The sequence below is a fragment of the Equus przewalskii genome, chromosome 11 (genome assembly GCF_037783145.1).
Source record: "Equus przewalskii isolate Varuska chromosome 11, EquPr2, whole genome shotgun sequence".
Lineage (NCBI taxonomy): Eukaryota > Metazoa > Chordata > Mammalia > Perissodactyla > Equidae > Equus > Equus przewalskii.
The window spans coordinates 20,576,338-20,597,093 of NC_091841.1; the positions used below are offsets into that span (position 1 = coordinate 20,576,338).

The following is a 20,756-nucleotide window of genomic DNA, read 5'->3' on the forward strand; positions in this document are numbered from 1 at the left end:
GCACACATGATACATTCTCTTAGATAGATCATATGATAGATCATAAAACAAGTCTTAGAAAATTTAAGAAAATTGAAATCATATCAAGTATCTTTTCTGATCACAGTGGTGTGGCCCTAAAAATCAATAATAGGAAGAAAGCTGGAAAATTCACAAATACGTAGGTATTAAACAACACATTTCTGAATAACCTATGGGTGAAAGAAGAGATCAAAATGGGAAAAAAATTGAAACACAACATACCTAAATCTATGGGATGCTGCAAAAACAGTTCTAAGAGGGAAGTTTATAGTGATAAATGCCTATTTTAAAGAACAAGAAAAAATTCATATAAACAACTTAAATTTACACTTGAAGGAATTAGAAAAAGAAGAACAAATTAAGCCCAAAGTTAGCAGAAGAAAGGGAATATCAAAGATCAAAGCAGACATAAATGAAATAGAGAACAGAAAAACAATAGAAACTAAGCTGACTTTTTAAAACAATAAACCCAACAAACCTCTAGCTACACTAAGAAAAAAGAGAGAATGGTCTACTTTCATTCTTTTTCATGTGGCTGTCCAGTTTCCCCAACACCATTTATTGATGAGACTCTCATTTCTCCATCGTATGCTCTTGGCTCCCTTGTCAAATATTAGCTGTCCATAAATGTGTGGGTTTACGTGTGGGCTTTCAATTCTGTTCCATTGATCTGTGTGTCTGTTTTTCTGCCAGTACCATGCTGTTTTGGTTACTATGGCTTTGTAGAATAATTTGAAATCAGGGAGTGTGATACCTCCAGCTTTGCTCTTTTTTCTCAGGAATCCTTTGGCTATTTGGGTTCTTTTGTTGTTCCATATAAATTTTAGGATTTTTTGTTCTATTTCTGTAAAAAACGTTGTTGGAACTTTTATAGGGATTGCATTGAATCTATAGATTATTTTAGGAAGTATGGACATTTTAACAATGTTAATTCAAAGTAGACCATTCCCTTACACCATGCACAAAAATCAACTCAAAATGGATTAAAGACTTGAATGTAAGACCCAAAACCATGAGACTTCTAGAAGAAAACATAGGCAGTACGCTCTTTGACATCATTCTGAGCAGCATATTTCCAAGTCCCATGTCTGACCTGGCAAGGGAAACAAAAGAAAAAATGAACAAAAGGGATTACATCAAGCTAAAAAGCTTCTTCACAGCAAAGTAAACCATCAACAAAATGAAAAGAAAACCTAACAATTGGGAGAAGATATTTGCAAACCATATATCAGATAAGGGGTTAATATCTAAAATATACAAAGAACTCACACAGCTCAACAACAAAAAACTAACAATCCAATTAGAAAATGGGCAAAAGATCTGAACAGACATTTCTCCAAAGAAGATATACAGATGGCCAACATGTGTATGAAAAGATGCTCAACATCATTAGCTATCAGGAAAATGCAAATCAAAACTACAATGAGGTATCACCTCACTCCACTCAGAATCGCTAAAATTAACAAGACAGGAAACAAAAAATGTTGGAGAGGATGTGGAGAGAAGGGAACACTTGTTCACTGTTGGTAGGAGTGCAAACTTGTGCAACCACTATGAAAAGCAGTATGGAGTATCCTCAGAAAATTAAGGATAGATCTACCATATGATCCAGCTACCCCACTGCTGGGTATTTATCCAAAGAACTTGAAAATACAAAGGTAAAAAGATACTTGCACCCTTATGTTCATTGCAGCACTATACACAATAGCCAAGACATGGTAGCAACCTAGGTGCCCATCAAGGGACGAATGGATAAAGAATATGTGGTATATATACACAATGGAATAATACTCAGCCATAAGAAATGATGAAATACGGTCATTTGTGACAACATGGATGGACCTTGAGGATATTATGCTGAGTGAAATAAGTCAGAGGGAGAAAGTCAAGTACCATATGATCTCAATCATAAGTAGAAGATAAAAACAACGACAAAAAAACACATAGCATTGGAGATTGGATTGGTGGCTACCATAGTGGAAGGGAGAAGGGGGGAGGGAGAAAGGGGTGATTAGGCTCACATGTGAGAGCATGGACTATAATTAGTCTTCGGGTGGTGAACATGATGTAATCTACACAAAATTCAAAATATGATGCACATCCAAAAATAAATAAAATAAATAAATAAATTTTTAAAAAAGAAAGAAGCCCCAACAAAATAAAAAGAAAAAAGAGAGAAGAGATATAAATAAATAAAATCTGAAATGAAGAAAATAAATAAATAAATAAATAAATTCATTTCTTCAGAAATGAAGAAAATAAATAAAATCAGAAATGAAGAGGAGGCATTAAAATTGATACCACTGAGGGCCAGCCACAGTGGCCTGGTGGTTAAATTTGGTGTGCTCTGCTTTGGTGGCCTGGGTTCAGTCCCTAGTTGCAGACCTACACCATTCGTCTGTCAGTGGCCATGCTGTTGTGGTGGCTCATATGAAAAAAGAGGAAGATTGACAACAGATGTTAGCTCAGGGTGTATCTTCCTCAGCAAAAAGAGGAATATTGGCAATACATGTTAGCTCAGGGTGAATCTTCCTCAGCAAAAATAAATGAATAAATAAAATAACTGATACCACTTAAATACAAAGGATCATAAGCAACTACTATAAACATTTATACACAAAAAATTGGATAATCTAAAAGAAATGGATAAATTCTTAGAAACATACAACCTACCTAGACTGAATCATGGACAAATAGAAAATCTGAACAGACCAATAACAAGTAAGGAGTTGAATCAGTAATCAAAAATTTTCCAACGCAGAGAAGCCCAAGACCAAATGGTTTTGTGGGTGAATTCAAGAAAACATTTAAACAATTAATGTCAATCCTTCTCAAACTCTTCCAAAAATTGAAAAGAAGGAAACTCTCCCAAATACATATCTTGAGGCCAGCAGTACTCTGATAATGAAGCCAGATAAGGACACTAAAAGAAAATAAAACTGCAGACCAGTATCTCTGATTAATATAGATGTAAAAATTCTCAATGAAATATTAGCAAACCAAATTATTACACAATATGTAATTCCAATCAACAATTCCCAACATGTTAGTTTGCTCCTTAATTGTCCTCAATTCATTCTGTTGTTTCAGACTTTATGCCTCACAATTGCTATTTTCTCTGCTTGGAATGCAGTCCTGCCCTGTCTAAGAAAACTTCTTTATCTTCAACATCCAGTTTTTCTAAAATGTCCACTAGGAAGCCTCTCTGATCCTCTACCTGAAATCTCTATCACATTTAGTTTTATTTTGTGTCCCATTTTATTGACTTTATTGATGGCAGGAGGCTACAACTTCATGAAGCATCTCACTGGGAAGACAGTATCACAATAAGAAGTTGAGAGTTAGTGTAAATGAGTTGGTGGGGTTTCAAAGTTGGTGTTTTTAAAGAGCAAAAAATATTTTTCCCTGTTAGGTTAAAAGTTAAAAATGGAAGTAGCATCTGGTTTATTACAATATAGAAGTCTAGCCTGGGAAATGCTCCTTTATATCGTTAACAAAAGATCAGCCTCTTATCTATACTATCAACATAATCTTAAATTAGCACAACCTTCCATCAGTTGCCTCTATCCTCACAAACTGAATGCAAGAAAAAACGAAGTGTATTTGGTCTTCAGAATCAGCAGATTTGTGTTTTGGGGACTGTTTGGAAAAGAAAAGAAAACAATGAATGAGTATGAAAGTGTACCACATATAGTTTTAATCAGCTTTCTACCTGTGTTACGTCTTTATCTTGTTCAATTCTTCTTTTCTTGCACATTTCACACTATGTTGTAATTTATAGGCATACCACGGAGATATTGTGGGTTCAGTTCCAGACCACCACAATAAAGCAAATATTTCAATAAAGAGAGTCACACGAATTTTTGGGTTTCCCAGTACATATAAATTATGTTTACACTATACTGTAGTCTAGTAAGTGGGCAATAGCATCATGTATAAAATCAATGTATATACCTTAATTAAAAAATACCTTATTGTGAGAATATGCTAACCATCATCTGAGCCTTCAGCAAGTGGTAAATTTTTTGCTGGTGGAGAGTCTTGCCTTGATTTTGATGGCTGCTGACTGATCAGAGTGTGAATGCTGAAGGTTAGGGTGGTTGTGGCAATTTCTTAAAATAAGACAATGGTGAAGTTTGCCACATCAATTGACTTTTCCTTTCAAGAAGGATTTCTCTGTAGCATGAGATCTTATTTGATAGCATTTTTCTCACAGTAGAACTTCTTTCAAAATTGGAGTCAATTCTCTCAAGCCCTGCTGCTCCTTTTATCAACTAAGTTTATGTGATCTCAATCCTTTGTTGTCATTTCAACAATCTTCACAGCATCTTCACCAGGAGTAGATTTCATCTCAAGAAACCACTTTCTTTGCTCCTCCATGAGAAGGAATTCCTCATCCATTAAAGTTGCATCATGAAATTGCAGCAATTCAGTGATATCTTCAGGCTCCACTTCTACTTCTAGTTCTTTTGCTATTTCCATCACATCTGCAGTCACTTCCTTCCAAACTCCTGTTAATGTTGATATTTTTACCTCTTCTTAGGAATTGTAAATGTTCTTAATGGCATCTAGAATAATGGACCCTTTCCAGAAGATTTTCAATTTACTTTTTCCAGATCCATCAGAGGAATCAATATCTATGACAGCTATAGTCTTATGAAATGTGTTTCTTAAATAATAAGACTTGAAAACAAAACTACTCCTTGATTCATGGGCTGAAGAATGGATATTGTGTTAGAAGGCATGAAAACAACATTAATCTCATTGAACATCTCCATCAGACTCTTGGGTGACCAGGTGCATTGTCAATAAGCAGTAATATTTTGAAACAAATCTTTTTTTCTGATCAGTAGATCTCAACAGTGAGCTTAAAATACTCAGTAAACCATGTTGTAAACAGATATGATGCCATCTAGGCTTTGTTGTTCCACTAATAGAGCACAGGCAGAGTAGATTTAGCATAATTCTTAAGGGCCCTAGGATTTTGGGAATGGTAACTGAGCACTGGCTTTAACTTAAAGCCACCAGCTGCATTGCCCATAACAAGAAATTCAGCCTATCTTTGAAGCTTTCAAACTGGGCATCGACTTCTCTCTAGCCAAGAAAGTCCTAGATGGCACCTTCTTTCAATATAAGGCTGTTTTGTCTGCATTGAAAATCTGTTGTTTAGTATCCACCTTCATTAATTATTTTAGCTGGATCTTCTGGATAGCTTGCTGCAGATTCTGCATCAGCACTTGTTGCTTCACCTTGCACTTTTATGTTATGGAAATGGCGTCTTTCTTTAAACCTCATGAACCAACCTCTGCTACCTTCAAACTTTTTTTCTGCAGCTTCTTCATCTTTCTCAGCCTTAATAGAATTAAAGAGAGTTAGCATCTTACTCTGGGTTAGGCTTTGGCTTAAGGGAATGATGTGGCTGGTTTGATCTTTTATCCAGATGGCTAAAACTTTCTCCGTATCAGCAAAAAGTCCATTTCACTTTTTTATCAATCATGTGTTTACTGGAATAGCACTTATTTTTTTAAAGATTTTATTTTTTTCCTTTTTCTCCCCAAAGCCCCCCAGTACATAGTTGTATATTCTTCGTTGTGGGTCCTTCTAGTTGTGGCATGTGGGACGCTGCCTCAGCGTGGTCTGACGAGCAGTGCCATGTCCACGCCCAGGATTCGAACCAACGAAACACTGGGCCGCTTGCAGCGGAGCGCGCAAACTTAACCACTCGGCCACGGGGCCAGCCCCTGGAATAGCACTTTTAATTTCCTTAAAGAATTTTTCCTTTGCATTTACAACTTGTTTAACTTTTTGGTGCAGAAGGCCAAGCTTTTGGCATATTTCAGCAGTCAACATGACTTCCTCACTAAACTTCATCATTTCTAGATTTTGATTTAAAGTGAGAGATGTGTGACTCTTCCTTTCACTTGAACACTTAAAGCCATTGTAGGGTTATTAATTGGCCTAATTTCAATATTGATGTATCTCAGGAAATAGGCAGGCCCAAGGATAGAGACAGAGACAGAGGAATAGCCAGTCAGTGGAGCAGTCAGAACACACACACAGCTTTTATTGATTAAGTTCACCATCTTATAAGGGTGTGGTTGGTGGTGCGCCCAAACAATTATAATAGTAACATCAAAGATCACTGATCACAGATCACTATAAAAATATAAGAATAGTGAAAAAGTTTAAAACATTGCAAGAATCACCAAAATATGACACAGAGACATTAAGTCAGAAAATGCTGTTGGAAAAATGATGCCAATAGACTTGCTTGACACAGAGTGACAATAAACCTTCAATTTGTAAAAAATGCAATATCTTCGAAGTACAATAAAACAAAGCATAACAAAAAGAGGTATGCCTGTATCTATGGACTTACCTATATTCTCCTCTAGGCTGTGAGCTTCTTGAGGACAGACCTTGTTCACCATCACTGTGATTCATTTATGTATCCCCAGGGTCCATCACGTTGCTAGGAGCATGGCAGGCACATAGCAAATAAGAACAGAGAAACATATTCATTCCTTATCTGGCACCTTACCTGCTCCTGAGGGCGGATAACCACTGTATTAAAATCAGGCCACTTGTCCACCAGGGCCTTTAGCTTGAATGGGTTTCCTTGAGTCATGTGGAAGACGGTCCCATAAACCTACAGCATCCAGAGAAAGTGAGAGAGTTAGCTTATTAGGAAGGGATGGCAAAGTGCCTTGTTTGATCAGGACAAGGATTATTTCTATGAAATAATGTAATTTTATGATTGGAATGTACCTGAGCATTTCTACTGACCAGTTTTTAGTTTCTACTTTTTTTCCCTAATAAATATATCTTTTAAAAATATTCACATAGTAAAATATCTAGACAAATAAAATTTATGAATAAAAATCATGAACTCTCTCATTGTAAAATTTAATAATATCTTTAGAAGTGACATCAGCATCATGGCAGAGTGAGCTCTTCCCTTGGCCTCTCCTCTCTAAGATTTACAACCAAAAGGACATTCATACACCAACAGAGGACATATACACATCACAAAAGACGTCTGAGAGAACCACACAGCCATAAACCTGAAGGTGGTGGTGGGGCTGGATCCTCTGGATGAAGTGGAAGCTGATATGCAGGAGCTCTATGGAGAAAGATGGGTGGGAAGTGCATAGGTGAAAAGGGTGCCCCATCCCCTCCTGGTACTCCAATCCCAGAATCATCTGGATCATGGTGCAGTGAGCATGGTAGTAGTGGTGGGGAAAGTTTGCAGCCAGAGAAGTGTCTGGAGCAAAGCACAGAGAACTTGTCAGTGGCAGCAGGGAAAGTACACAACCCAAGAATCACCCAGAGCATGATGTGGAGAGTGTGGCAGTGGTGGAAGAGAAAGTGCACAGGAAAGGGAGGTGCATCACACCCCGCCTCCCCGGCACTCCAGCCCCAGGATTGCCTGGAGCACAGAGTGGTGAGTGAGGGAGTGATGGTTGGGAAAAGAAAAGGTGCACAATCCTCCAATTTCCCAGAGTTCCATATAGAGAGACAAGCAGACACTGGGGAAAGTGCTGGGGAAGGAGAGTACCCCTCCCCCTGCCTGGCAGCCCAGATCTGCCACCAAGCAGTAGCTCAGAGAGATAAGTAGTCAATGGCCAGATCTGGGGAGCCCCTGTTTGTATGGAGTCCAGAATACACAGTACCTGATCCCCACCCAGTGGTGCTACTTGGCAGCTGCAACCAGATAAGAGCACCATGAGGAAGCAAAAATCCACTCCATCAAGCAGGATGAGTAGGTTTATTAAATCTCCAGAGCAGAAGGAAAGTGACAAGTACCCAGAAATTAACCCTGCAGGCACAGAAATCCATAACCTAAATGACAAAGAATTCAAAAGAGCTATCATAAAAAAACTCAACAGGTTACAAGAAAACACAGAAAGACAAATTAACGAATCCAGGAGCTTCTTCACAAATGAGATTGAAACCATAAAAAATAACCAGTCAGAATTGTTGGAGATGAAAACCACAATGGATGAACTAAAGAAAAATCTGGATTCTCTAAACAACAGAGCTGATAATGTGGAGGAGAGAATCAACCAGGTAGAGGGTAGCACTATAGAAATGCTTCAGAGGGAAGAGAAAAGAGAACTAAGACTAAAAAGAAATGAAGAATTTCTAAGAGAAATATCTGACTAATTCAGGAAATGCAACATAAGGATTATAGGTATTCAAGAGGGGGAAGAGCAGGAGAATGGAGCAGCAAACTTATTCAAAGAAATAATAGCTGAGAACTTCCCAAACCTTGGGAGGGAGCTGGAAATCCATGTAAAGAGGACTCCAGATCTCCTAACTTTGTCAATGTAAAAAAACCCACTTCAAGGCATATAGTAGTGAAACTGGAAAAAGTCAAGGACAAAGAAAATGTACTAAGGGCAGCACGACAGAAGAAAATAACTTACAAAGGAACCCCTATCAGGTTTTCAATGGATTTCTCAGCAGAAACCTTACAGGCTCAGAGAAAGTGGAATGAGATATTCAAAATCCTGAAAGACAAAAACTTCAGTCTATCCAGCCAAACTCTCCTTTAGATATGACAGAGACATAAAAACTTTCCCAGAGAAACAAAAGCTAAGGGAGTTCATTGTCACAAGATCCCCCCCTACAAGAAATCATCACGAAGGCCTATATACCTGAAAAAAAAATAGGCAAGAGGCGACCCTGAGAAAGGAGATGAATAGGCAGGCAATAATCAGAAAATGGCAACTCTCTATCAGATCAGGTTCGTAAACACTTCACTTTAACATCAAGGATAAAGAAAAGGAAAATACCAAAACAAAAGTGATCTCATCATTTTAACCACAAATTCACAACACAAGATTGAAAAAGATATGACAAAAATAATTTAGAGTGGCTGGCCTGGTGGTGCAGTGGTCAAATTTTCACATTCTGGTTTGGAGGCCCGGGGTTCACTGGTTCAGATCCCGGGTGTCACATGGCACCAATTGGCAAGCCATGCTGTGGTCAATGCCCCACAAATAAAGTAGAGGAGGATGGGCACAGATGTTAGCTGAGGGCCAGTCTTCCTCAGCAAAAAGAGGATTGGCAGCAGATGTTGGCTCAGGGCTAATCTTCCTCAAAAAATAAATAAATAAATAAATAAGTAACTTAGAAGGAGATGAGGAAAGGGATGGAATCAGTGTAGTCTAAGGAAATAAGAGTCTATCAGGAAATGGACAATCTCAACTATGAGATTTTTTAATATAAACGTAAGGGTAATCACTAAATAAATAAATAGAATAGAGATATTTACAATAAACAAGGGGAAAAAGAAGAAAACCAACAGAGAAAACTACCTAATCAAATTGGTAGTCTGAAATACATGGGACCAAAAAAAGGAAATGCAGACGAATCAGGAATTGTGTGATAAGATGGCAATATTAAGCCTTTATATATCAATAATCACTCTAAATGTAAGTGGATTGAATTCTCTAATCAAAAGACACAGAGTGGCAGGATGGATTAAATAACAAGACCCAACAATATGCTGCCTCTGGGAAACATCTCAGCTCTAGAGACAAACATAAGCTCAGAGTGAAGGGATGGAAGACAATACTCCAAGCTAATGGTAAACAAAAGAAAGCAGGTGTTTCCATACTTACAAAGTAGACTTCAAGATAAAACTGATAAAGACAGACATAGAGGGGCAGTATAAAATGATAAAAGGGACTCTCCACCAAGAAGACATAAGGCTTATAAAAATGTATGCACCCAACACAGGAGCACCAAAGCACACAAAGTAACTATTAACAAATCTAAAAGGAGATATCAACAACATCACAAAAATGGTGGGAGACCTCAACACCTCACTTACATCAATGGATAGATCATCCAGACAAAAAAGTCAACAAGGAGATAGTGGACTTAAATGAAAAGCAAGACCAGATGAACTTAGTAGATATATAGAGAGCTCTCCATCCAAAAACATCAGAATATACATTCTTCTCAAGCACCCATGGAACATTCTCAAGAATAGACCATATACTGGGAAACAAGGTAAACCTCAATAAATTTAAGAATATTGAAATCATATCTACTATCTTCTCCAACCACATTGCTGTGAAACTAGAAATCAACTACAAGAAAAAAGCTGGAAAAGGAACAAAAAAGTGGAGACTAAACAAGATGCTACTGAACAACCAGTGGGTCGCTGAAGAAATAAAGGGAGAGATGAGAAAATTTTTGAAGACAAATGAGAATGAAACACACCATACCAACTCTTACAGAATGCAGCAAAAGCAGTCCTAAGATGGTAATTTATAGCAATACAGGCCCAAGTCAAAAACAGACAAACCTCAAATAAACAACCTTAAACTACTCTTACAGAATTAGGAAAAAAAGAACAAACAAAGCCCAAACTGAGGAGAAGGAGGGAAATAATAAAAATTAGAGCAGAAATGAATGAAATTGAAACAAAAAATACTGTAAAAAGGATGAACAAAACAAGGAGCTGGTTCTTTGAGAAGATAAACAAAATTGACAAACCATTAGCTAGACTCACTAAAAAAAAAGAGAGAAGCCTCAAATAAATAAAATTAGAAATGAAAGAGGAGAAATTACAAAATATGCCACAGAGATACAAAAGATTATAACAGAATATTATGAAAAACTACATGGACAATCTAGAAGAAATGTATAAATTATTAGACTTTCACAACCTCCCAAAACTGAATCAAGAAGAAATAGAGAATCTGAATAGACCAGTCACAAGTAAGGAGACTGAAATAGTAATAAAAAACCTCCACAAAAATAAAAGTCCAGGACCAAACAGCTTCTCTGGGGAATTCTACCAAACACTTAAAGACAGTTCATTACCTATTCTTAAACCATTCCAAAAAATTGTGGATGATGGAAATATTCCTAACACATTCTGTGAGGCCAGCATCACCCTGATCCCAAAGCCAGACAAGGACAACACAAAGAAGGAAACCTACAGACCAATATCACTGATGAACATAGATGCAAAAATCCTCAACAAAATACTGGCAAACTGAATACAGCAATACATTAAAAAGATCATACACCATGATCAAGTAGGATTCATACCAGGGACACAGGGATGGTTCAACATGCGCAAATCAATCAATGTGATATACCATATTAAAAAAAATGGGGAAAAAGAACCACATGTTCATCTCCATAGGTGCAGAGAAAGCATTTGACAAGATCCAACACTTGTTTGTGATAAAAGCTCTCAATAAAATGGGTATAGAAGGGAAATATCTCAACATAATAAAGGCCATATATAACAAACACACTGCTAACGTCATACTCAATTGGGAAAAACTGAAAACCACCCCACTGAGAGCAGAAAGAAGACAAGGGCGCCCACTCTAACCATTCTTATTCAACATAGTACTAGAGATTTTGGCCAGAGCAATTAGGCAGGAAAAAGAAATAGGAATCCAAATAGGCACTGAAGAAGTGAAACTCTGCCTGTTTGCAGATGACATGATTTTATATATAGAAAACCCTAAAGAATCCATTGGAAAACTATTAGAAATAATCAACAACTAAGCAAAGTTGCAGAAAACAAAATCAACTTACAAAAATCAGTGGCATTTCTATACTCTAATATGAACTAATAGAACAAGAACTCAAGAACAAAACCCCATTTACAATCACAACAAAGAGAATAAAACATCTAGGAATAAATTTAACCATGGAGGTGAAAGACCTATACAAGGAAAGCTATAAGTCATTACTGAAAGAAATCGAGAATGACTTAAAGAAATGGAAAGATATTTGATGTACATGTATTGGAAGAATAAACATAGTTAAAATGTCCATTTTACCTAAAGAAATCTATAGATTCAATGCAATCTCAATCAGAATCCCAATGACATTCTTCACAGAAATAGAACAGAGAATCTTAAACTTCTTATGGGGAAACAAAAGTCCCAGAATAGCCAAAGGAATCCTGAGAAACAGGAACAAAGCTGCTGGCATTGCAATCCTTGACTTCAAAACATATTACAAAGCTATAGTAATCAAAACAGCATGGTACTGGTACAAATGGAACAGAATTGAAAGCCCAGAAATAAAACCACTCATCTGTGGACAGCTAATCTTCTACAAAGGAGCCAGAAACATATAATGGAGAAAGGAAAGCCTTTTCAGTAAATGGTGCTGGGAAAACTGGACAGCCATATGCAAAAGAATGAAAGTAGACCATTATCTTTCTCCATACACAAAAATAGACTCAAAATGGATCAAAGACTTGAAGGTAAGACATGAAACCATAAAGCTTCTGGAAGAAAATATAGCCAATACACTGTTTGACATGAGCCTTAAAAGGATCTTTACAAATATGATGTCCACTCAGAGAAGGGATACAAAAGAAAAAATAAATGAGTGGGACTTCATCAGACTAAAGAACTTCTGGAAGGCAAAGGAAACCATGATCAAAATGAAAAAACAACCCACCAACTGGAAGAAAGTCATATATCTGATAAGGGGTTAATCTCCATAATATATAAAGAACACAACTAAACTACCAAAAAAAAAAAAAAAATCAAAAAGTGGGCAGAGGATCTGAACAGACATTTTTCCAAAGAAGATATACAGATGGCCAATAGGCACATGAAATGATGTTCAACATCACTAATCATCAGGGAGATGCAAATCAAAACTACACTTAGATATCATCTTATGCCTGTTAGAATGGCTATAATCACCAAGACAAAAAATAATAAATGTTGGAGAGGTTGTGGAGAAAAGGGAACCCTCATCCACTGCTGGTGGGAATGCAAACTGGTGCAGCCACTTTTGAAAACAGTATGGAGATTTCTTTAAAAATTAAAAATAGAATTAGCATATGATCCAGGTATACCATTCCTGGGTATTTACCCAAAGAACTTGCAATCAACAATACAAAGAGACTTATGCATCCCCATGTTCATTGCAGCATTATTCACAATAGCCAAGACGTGGAAGCAAACCAAGTACCCAGTGACTGATGATCAGATAAAAATGTGGTATATATATATATATATATATATATATATATATATATATATATATACCGTGGAATATGATTCAGCCATAAAAAAGACATAATTGCCCCATTTGCAGTCACATGGATGGAGCTTGAGGGCATCATGTTAAGCTAAATAAGCCAGACAGAGAAAGACAAACACTCTATGATTTCACTCATATGTGGAATATAAACAAACTTATGGACAAAGAGAACAATTTAGTGGTTACCAGGAGGAAGGGGGGGCAGGGTGGGCACAAGGGGTGCCGGGGCACATTTATATGGTGTTTGACAAATATTGATGTATCATTGGATTTTCAAAATGTTATAAACTATTTGGACCACAATAAAAAAATTTAAAAATCTGTCATAAATTTCCTTCTATTCATATACACAGACAACAAATTTTACAAAGTGAAAATTTCAGATACAGGTGACTTTGAAAAGTTTCCCTCCCGCTGAATAAATATATTCTAGCCATATTTCTTTTCTAATAAATAAAAATGATTTTTAATGAGTGGATAGCATTCTACAATATTGATGAACTAAAATTCATTTTTTAAACTTTTTATTTATTTACGTGAGGTAGCAAAGATAGTACAAAGAGGTCTCATCTACACTCACCCAATTTTTCCCAACAATAAATCTTAAGTAACTATTGTACCATGTCAAAACTGGGAAACTGACATTAGTGCAATGTATGCGTATAGTCCTATGACATTTTATCAAGTAGGTTCATGTAACTACCACAATGAGGATACAGAATTACCACAAAGATCTCCCTAGAGCTACTCATTTACAGTCAAACTCACCCTCATCTCTCTCAGCATTGACATCACTTTACCTTCCTTCAATTATAATAAGGTTCTATATATTATATAATTTTAAATATTCCTTCGACCTACATTGATGCCTACATTGGACAGTGTTATAATTTTCGTGGCAACAGTCAAATGTAACATAGAAAACTCAAGAGGAGAAGGAAAGCCTTTTGTATTTACCTGTTTTTACTATCCATTGTTCTTTTTTCCTGATATTCCAAGACGTTTTCTTTTATTATTTCCTTTCTGTGTAAAGAACTTCCTTTAGCCATTCTTTTAGGGTAGGTCTACTGGCAGCAATTCTCTTAGTTTTTCTTCACCAGAGAATGTCTCAATTTCCCCTTAATTCTTGAAGGATATTTTTTCTGGGTTTAGAATTCAGTGTTGACAGTTCTTTTTCGGCACTTGAAGTATGTCTGTTATTTCCTTCTAGCCTCCTATGGCTGATGAGAAATCTGTTGCCACTCAAATTGGTTTTGCCCCATAAGTAAGATTGTTCCTCTCTTGCTGCTTTCAAGATTTTATTCTTTGTCTTTAGTTTTCAGAAGCTTGACTATGATGTGCATTGGCATGAATTTCTTTGGGTTCATCATGTTTGGGTTACACTCAGCTTCTTGAATTTATAGGCTTAAGTTTTTTTTTTTTTTTTTCAAATTTGGGAAATTTTCAGCCATTATTTCTTCAGGTACTTTTTTCAGTCTCGCTACGTCTCCTCTGCTTCTGAGACCACAATTTCATAAATGTTAGACCTTTTGCTATAGGCTGATAGGTCCTTGAGACTCTCTTCTTTTTTTCCTCCAGTGTACTTTCTCTCTATTGTTAAACTTGGGTAATTTCTATAATTCTATCTTCAAGTTCTCTTATTCTTTCTTCTGTCCTCTCCATTCTGCTGTTGAGTCCATCTATTGAGTTTTTTTTTTATTTCTGTTCTTATATATTTGGAAGTACTATCTCTGCTTGCTGCTTCCTTGTATCTTTTCTTTCTTTTCCAAGACTTTCTATTTTTTCACTTGTTGCAAGTGTTTTTGTAATTGCTCATGGAAACATTTTTATGATGGCTTCTTTAAAATCCTTGTCAGTTAATTCTAAGATCTGTGTCATGTCACTGTTGGTATCTGCTAATTGTCTTTTTTCACTTACTTTGAGATTTCCCTGGTTCTTAAATGACAAGTGATTTTTTAAAATTGAATCCTGGACATATTGGAGAGTATGTTATAAGACCCTGGTTCTTATTCAAATGTTCTTTCTATGACACTGCTCTGGCAGGAGATGAAGGGTAGGGGACACTCCTTACAGCAAGCTGAGAGTAGGAATCCAGGTTTCCCATTGAGCCTCCACTGACACTAGAGGGGTATTGAGACTCCATGTTCCTATGTGGGTGGGAGTTCCAGTTTCCACTAGGCCTCTACTGATACCTGGCTTGGAGTGGAGGGACTGGGTACCTTTTTACTGCTCTCCGTGTAGTTTCCACTGATGCCACAGTAAGGTTATTTGGCTTCTTTATTGCTGGATCATGAAAGTCCTGACTCTTCACTAGACCTTCTCTGACACCTCCTCAGTAGACAGGGGAAAGAGTGTCTCCTTACTTCTGGTAGGGATGGAAGTCCAGGCTCCCTACTCAGCCTATGCTGGTGGGAATAGAGCTTCAGTTTTCCTGTGGTGGTTGGCTGGAGTAGACAATTATTGCCTAAAGTTTCCTATCTTTCTAGGCTACCCCTTTCCTGGTCTATTGGCTAAAGAGGTTTTCTTGGGACTTCTTTTGCCTGTGATGGTGGGTACATTTGAGTTTCTGGCTTTTTCCAGCACCTAGTCTGAAATATTTGAAACAAAAAGAAAATCCAAGGAACTCATTGCTATACTGGTCCTTGAGTCCAAAGGTCCCTACTTGGTCTACCTTTTTCTTTCCATATTTCAGAGTCTTCATATGTTTGTTTTATATATAATGTCTAGGGTTTTTTGTGGGTTTTTTTTTGCTGTGTTTAGTAAGAGAAAAGAATAAAAGTGCCCCATAATTTATTTTGTTAGCTTTTCTTGATGGACATTCCAGATGTTTCCAACTTTTCAATGTAACAAATGACTCTTCAAAGAATGTTCTTGCAGAAATCTTTGCATATGTGCCTGATATTTGTTTTGGGAAGGTTTTTGGAAGGGAGATTCTGGATCTAAAGTTATCCTGTGTTTCAGGCTTTTAACATATGTCTTCAAATTATGCTGTAGTAAAGACAAAAGATGTCCCACCAATAAGTGGAGGCTATAGTAATTAAAGGGCAGGGACAGTTGTCTCTTTGGTCCACTTCCAGTAATTGAAAATAAAACCACATGATCTACCTATAGAAGAATCCTTACCTTCCTCTTCCCCAGAGTGGGCAGATGGTTTACAAATAGTTGAGATTACAAATGGAAGTGAATGTATTCAGCTTACCCCAAAATTAGGTCAAGTCTTTCAAAGTATTAGCCTCAAATGAGGGAAATAGATGTATCTATGATTCACCCCATTGTAAATTTATGGTCTTATCTATAACAATATTAGCTATTATTTGCAGAGCTTTTCTGTATGCAAGGCACAGTTCTACCCATTCAAAATAGAGTCTTTTCATCCTGACAATAACCCCAAGAGGTCAGAGCTGTCATTACTCCCATTTTGTGTAAGAAAACTGAAGCATGCAAAGATTTAGTGATGTGGCATGAGCCCACAGCTTGTTGGTGGAAGAGACAGGCACAGACCTATGCAAGCTGTCTCCTGAGTCTGTCCTTTTAGCCACAGAACCAATAAGATGTCACTGCCATCAGCTTAGCTCCTATGGTAGGATTAGGGTGCACATTCTAAAGAAGGATGAACAACAGAAATAGAATATATGATATTTATTGATCAATATCCAGCGCATTGTGCCAAGTGGATGAACATAATGGTTAGCACTTGCCTCCAAGTGTTAACATACCTGGAGTAAAATCTTGGCTCTGCTACTTACTCTCTGAACTTGGCAGAGCTATTGTCTCTGTGCCTGTACAATATTACAACCAGGATATTGACATTGACACAGTCAAGATGCAAAACATTTCCATCATGAGGATCCCTCTTGTTGGTACTTTATAGACACACATATTACCTTCCCACTCTCCACCTCCTCCTTAACCAGTGGCAACCATTAATCTGTCCTCCATTTCTTTAATTTTGTTATTTCAAGAATTTTATATAAATGGGATCATACAGCATGTAACCTTTTTTTTTAAAGGTTGGCACCTGAGCTAACATCTGTTGACAATCTTCTTTTTCTTTTTCTTCTTCTCCCCAAAGCCCGACAGTACATAGCTATAGGTTATAGTTGTAGGTCCTTCTGGTTGTGCTATGTGGGACACTGCCTCAGCATTGTTTGATGAGTGGTGCCATGTCTGCACCCAGGATCCAAAATGGTAAAACGCTGGGCCAAGGAAGTGGAGCATGTGAACTTAACCACTTGGTCACGGGGCCCACCCCAGCAAGTAACCTTTTGAGACTGGCTTTTTCCACTCAACATAATTCTCTCGAGCTTCATCCAGATTGTTTTGAGGTATCAATGGTCCATTAATTATTTTTTATCACTCAGTAGTATTCCATAGTATGAATGTACCATAATTCATTTAACCATTCACCCAGTGAAGGACATCTGGGTTGTTTCCAGTTTAAGGCTATTATGAATAAGGGTGTTACAAACAATAGTATATATATTTGTGTGTGAGTGTAAATTTGTATTTTTCTCAGGAAAATGCTCAGGAGTGTAATTTCTGGTTGTATGATAGTTGCACGTTTAATTTTTAATGAAACTTACAAATTGTTTTTCCAGAGTGGCTGTACCATTTCACATTCCCACCAGCAATGTGTGAGCGACCGTTTCCCCCCATTCTTACTACCATTTGATGTTGAGGGCTTATTTTTCTCAAAACATGCAGGAAGGATCAGGAGTGTTGACATTGAGTAGGTGGATTATATTCCTGACCCAAGCAGTAATTACTTGGGCAAGTTATTCAATTTTTCTTGGTCTCATATTCATTATCTACAACATAGGGAGAAGAGTGCACTCTCCTCATAGGAGAGTTTTGAGGCTTGTGTGATCTCATAGATAAAGCCCAGTGACTGGGATAAGATAAGGGCAACAAGTACTTGCTATTGCTACTAAGGCTTCTGTGCTGCCACTGCTCCTGGCCCTGAGGTCCCTGTTGGTGTTGGTGCTGAACTGTTGTGTGTGACTTGCTCTTTGATCTTTAGGTGGAAAAAGAGCTTTTAAAAAATCGGTTACGAGTTTTGGCAATCCCCTGAATGTTAAAAGTGAAAAATAAATAAAAATATGCATAAATCCAATCCCTTTGAACACATGTTGTTACAATAAAGTAATGAATAGTATATAATTATTTCTAGGTCTCCTCCATGGATAATAGGCAATCTTTTGGGTTTCGATGAAATGAGATTCGACCTATTACATGTTCCAAGAAGATGCATAGTGATTAATCCCTCCTCAGCATGAATGTTTAAAAACTAGAATGTACTTAGGTCAAACTTTTGAAGAGAAATCTAGGCAAATTTTCCAGTGTTATTATGAAACATATTTTAGAAGTAAATAAGGAAAAGTTTTTGAGTCTACAGAGAGTAGGTTTTGCCATTTATCAGCATTGGGCAGGTCACATTACTGAGCCCTGCTTCCTTTTCTGGGACATGAGCATAACATACTTCCCTTGCAAAGAGGTGATGTGAACTAAATGAGATGCAGCATGGGTGAGTTCCTGCCACAGAATTGGTGCTCGGTAAAAGCTCATTCTCTTTCCCGCTTCTGTCACAGGAAGTGAAGCAACCTTTTGTTTCCCTGAGAATGTCCCATTCTCACCTTTAAGGACTCAGGGAGGCTCTTCCACAAGGATTTTTTTAGCATCTGCAGCATCTGTGGACTCTGCAAGTGGAGCATCTTGGCAGGTACTTTCACCTAGAGAGAGGACCAAGAAACAGTCAGGAATGAGAAGATGCTGAATCAATAGGAACTGTATCCTCACACCTTTACCTGAACCTTGGAAGATAACAGATGAGAAAGATCTGTCCACTTCTAAAATAACTGCCTTGGAGAGGAAGAGAAAGTATGGTCACTCCAGATTTCCAGCCTTACTCTGAAAGACAGGAGTTTGGAGGGGCATCAAGAAAGTTCTGAGGAGACACCAAGAAAAAAAGAGCAGCAGGTTCTATGCTAATGTCTAATCCCAAGGCCTTTTTTTTTTTAAAGATTGGCACCTAGGCTAACAACTGTTGCCAATCTTTTTTTTTTCTTTCTGCTTTATCTCCCCAAACCCCCTGCCCCCATACACAGTTGTATATCCTAGTTGCACGTCATTCTAGTTGTGGGATGTAGGACGCCGCCTCAACGTGGCCTGATGAGCAGTGCCATGTCCGCGCCCCGGATCCAAACCCTCGGCCGCGGCAGTGGAGGGCGCGAACTTAACCACTTGGCCACGGAGCCGGCCCCCCAAGACATTTTTAAGTGTCTTTTATTGATGTCACTCTCACTGAAGTCCTCACCAATTCCAAAGAAGGATGAGATGGGCAGAGAGAACATGGCTCTCTTTCTGAAAATTTTCACTTTACTTTTCACACTACCCTGAATTTCAGTCTTTAGAGACACATTTATTTTAACAAACGTATCATTAAAATATGCAAATGCATCTTTTGAGATTGTTACTGCCAGTGTTTATCCCAATGCCACCACTAACAAAATGTGTAACTTCCAAAAAGTTATCTAATCTCTTTGTACCTTGGTTTCCTCATTAGTAAATCTGAATGAAAACAGACCCTACCTAGAAAATTGTGGTGAGGATTAAATGAGTTAATACATAGTAAGTGCATAGAAGAGTTTCTAGTGTATAATAACTCAAAAATGTTATTTTTATTGTTGTTATTAATATTTTTAGCGGTAGTTATTCAAATCAGCCCATTGGGTTTTTCTTCTGTTTTGAGGGAATGGGATGTAACTTTAACCTAGATCACAATGTGAATGACTTCAGTGTGAATGGTACCCTGAGAATAATGCTGTACTAATGTTATAGTTATGTTGTGAGAATTAAATGAGGTCATCCAGGCACTGGCACCAAGTGAATGAAAAAGTGCATGTAAAACTCTTAGCAGAGTGCCTGGCACAAAATAGCACTAATATATCGTTATTATTATCATTCCTTGAAGGAAGCAGGAAAAAGATGATTTTATGTATCAGCCCTTTAGCACTGACGCATTTTGGCTTCCCAGATCTGTTCATTTGAGAAATACATGTCTTTTGGGAAGATCAGTTAAGATAAAGACTTGAGGAGATGGAACCCGTGTTGGATTCTTTCAAAGAGAAAATGTTTCTGGTTCCAAAGATCTCATTTACTTTTTGGAACCTGCTGCTTGAACAGGCTTGAGATTGCTTGAACAAGTGAATATTCTCAACTATTCCATGTGCATGTGTCCTGCCTCACACCCCGAGTTGCTTGTCTGTCCTTTGGGGATAACAACAGACCTTTTATCCCCCTAAAGTCTCTTGTACAGAGGAGTCTTTGCCAGCATTATTATAGATGTGGTTGCATCTTTTTTTAAAAAAATTTATTGCTGAATAATTTAAATAGGCAGAATTAAAAGCATATAAACTGTATAATTTTATGGATTTGACACATGTGTATGCCCAGGAAACCATCATCATGCTTAAGATATAGAACATTTCCTTCATCCTCAATGTTTCTTGATTTCCCTTTATAGTTATTTGCTTCCCACTGCTATATGTCTATTATGATAATACCACTGTTTTCATTACTGTGGCTTTACAGTAAGTCTTGAAATGTGATAGTGTGAGTCTTATCAATTTTTTTACATGCTTTTTGCTTAGGTTGTTTGCATTTCTATGTAAATTTTGTAATAGCTTGTG

General features: G+C 37.3%; 1 protein-coding gene across 1 annotated transcript in view; it reads right to left on the minus strand.

Annotated features, from left to right (window-relative positions):
• The window catches only part of LOC103556884 (glycine N-acyltransferase-like), a 38,738-nt gene that overhangs the window by 14,614 nt on the left and 3,368 nt on the right, over nucleotides 1-20,756 (minus strand). The window contains exons 2-3 of the mRNA XM_008529185.2: nucleotides 18,702-18,797; nucleotides 6,563-6,670 (exon numbers count right to left, since the gene is read on the minus strand). Of these exons, the coding sequence (XP_008527407.2) occupies nucleotides 6,563-6,670; nucleotides 18,702-18,779 (186 nt within the window). The 5' untranslated portion in view covers nucleotides 18,780-18,797. The remainder of the gene's footprint in view (nucleotides 1-6,562; nucleotides 6,671-18,701; nucleotides 18,798-20,756) is intronic.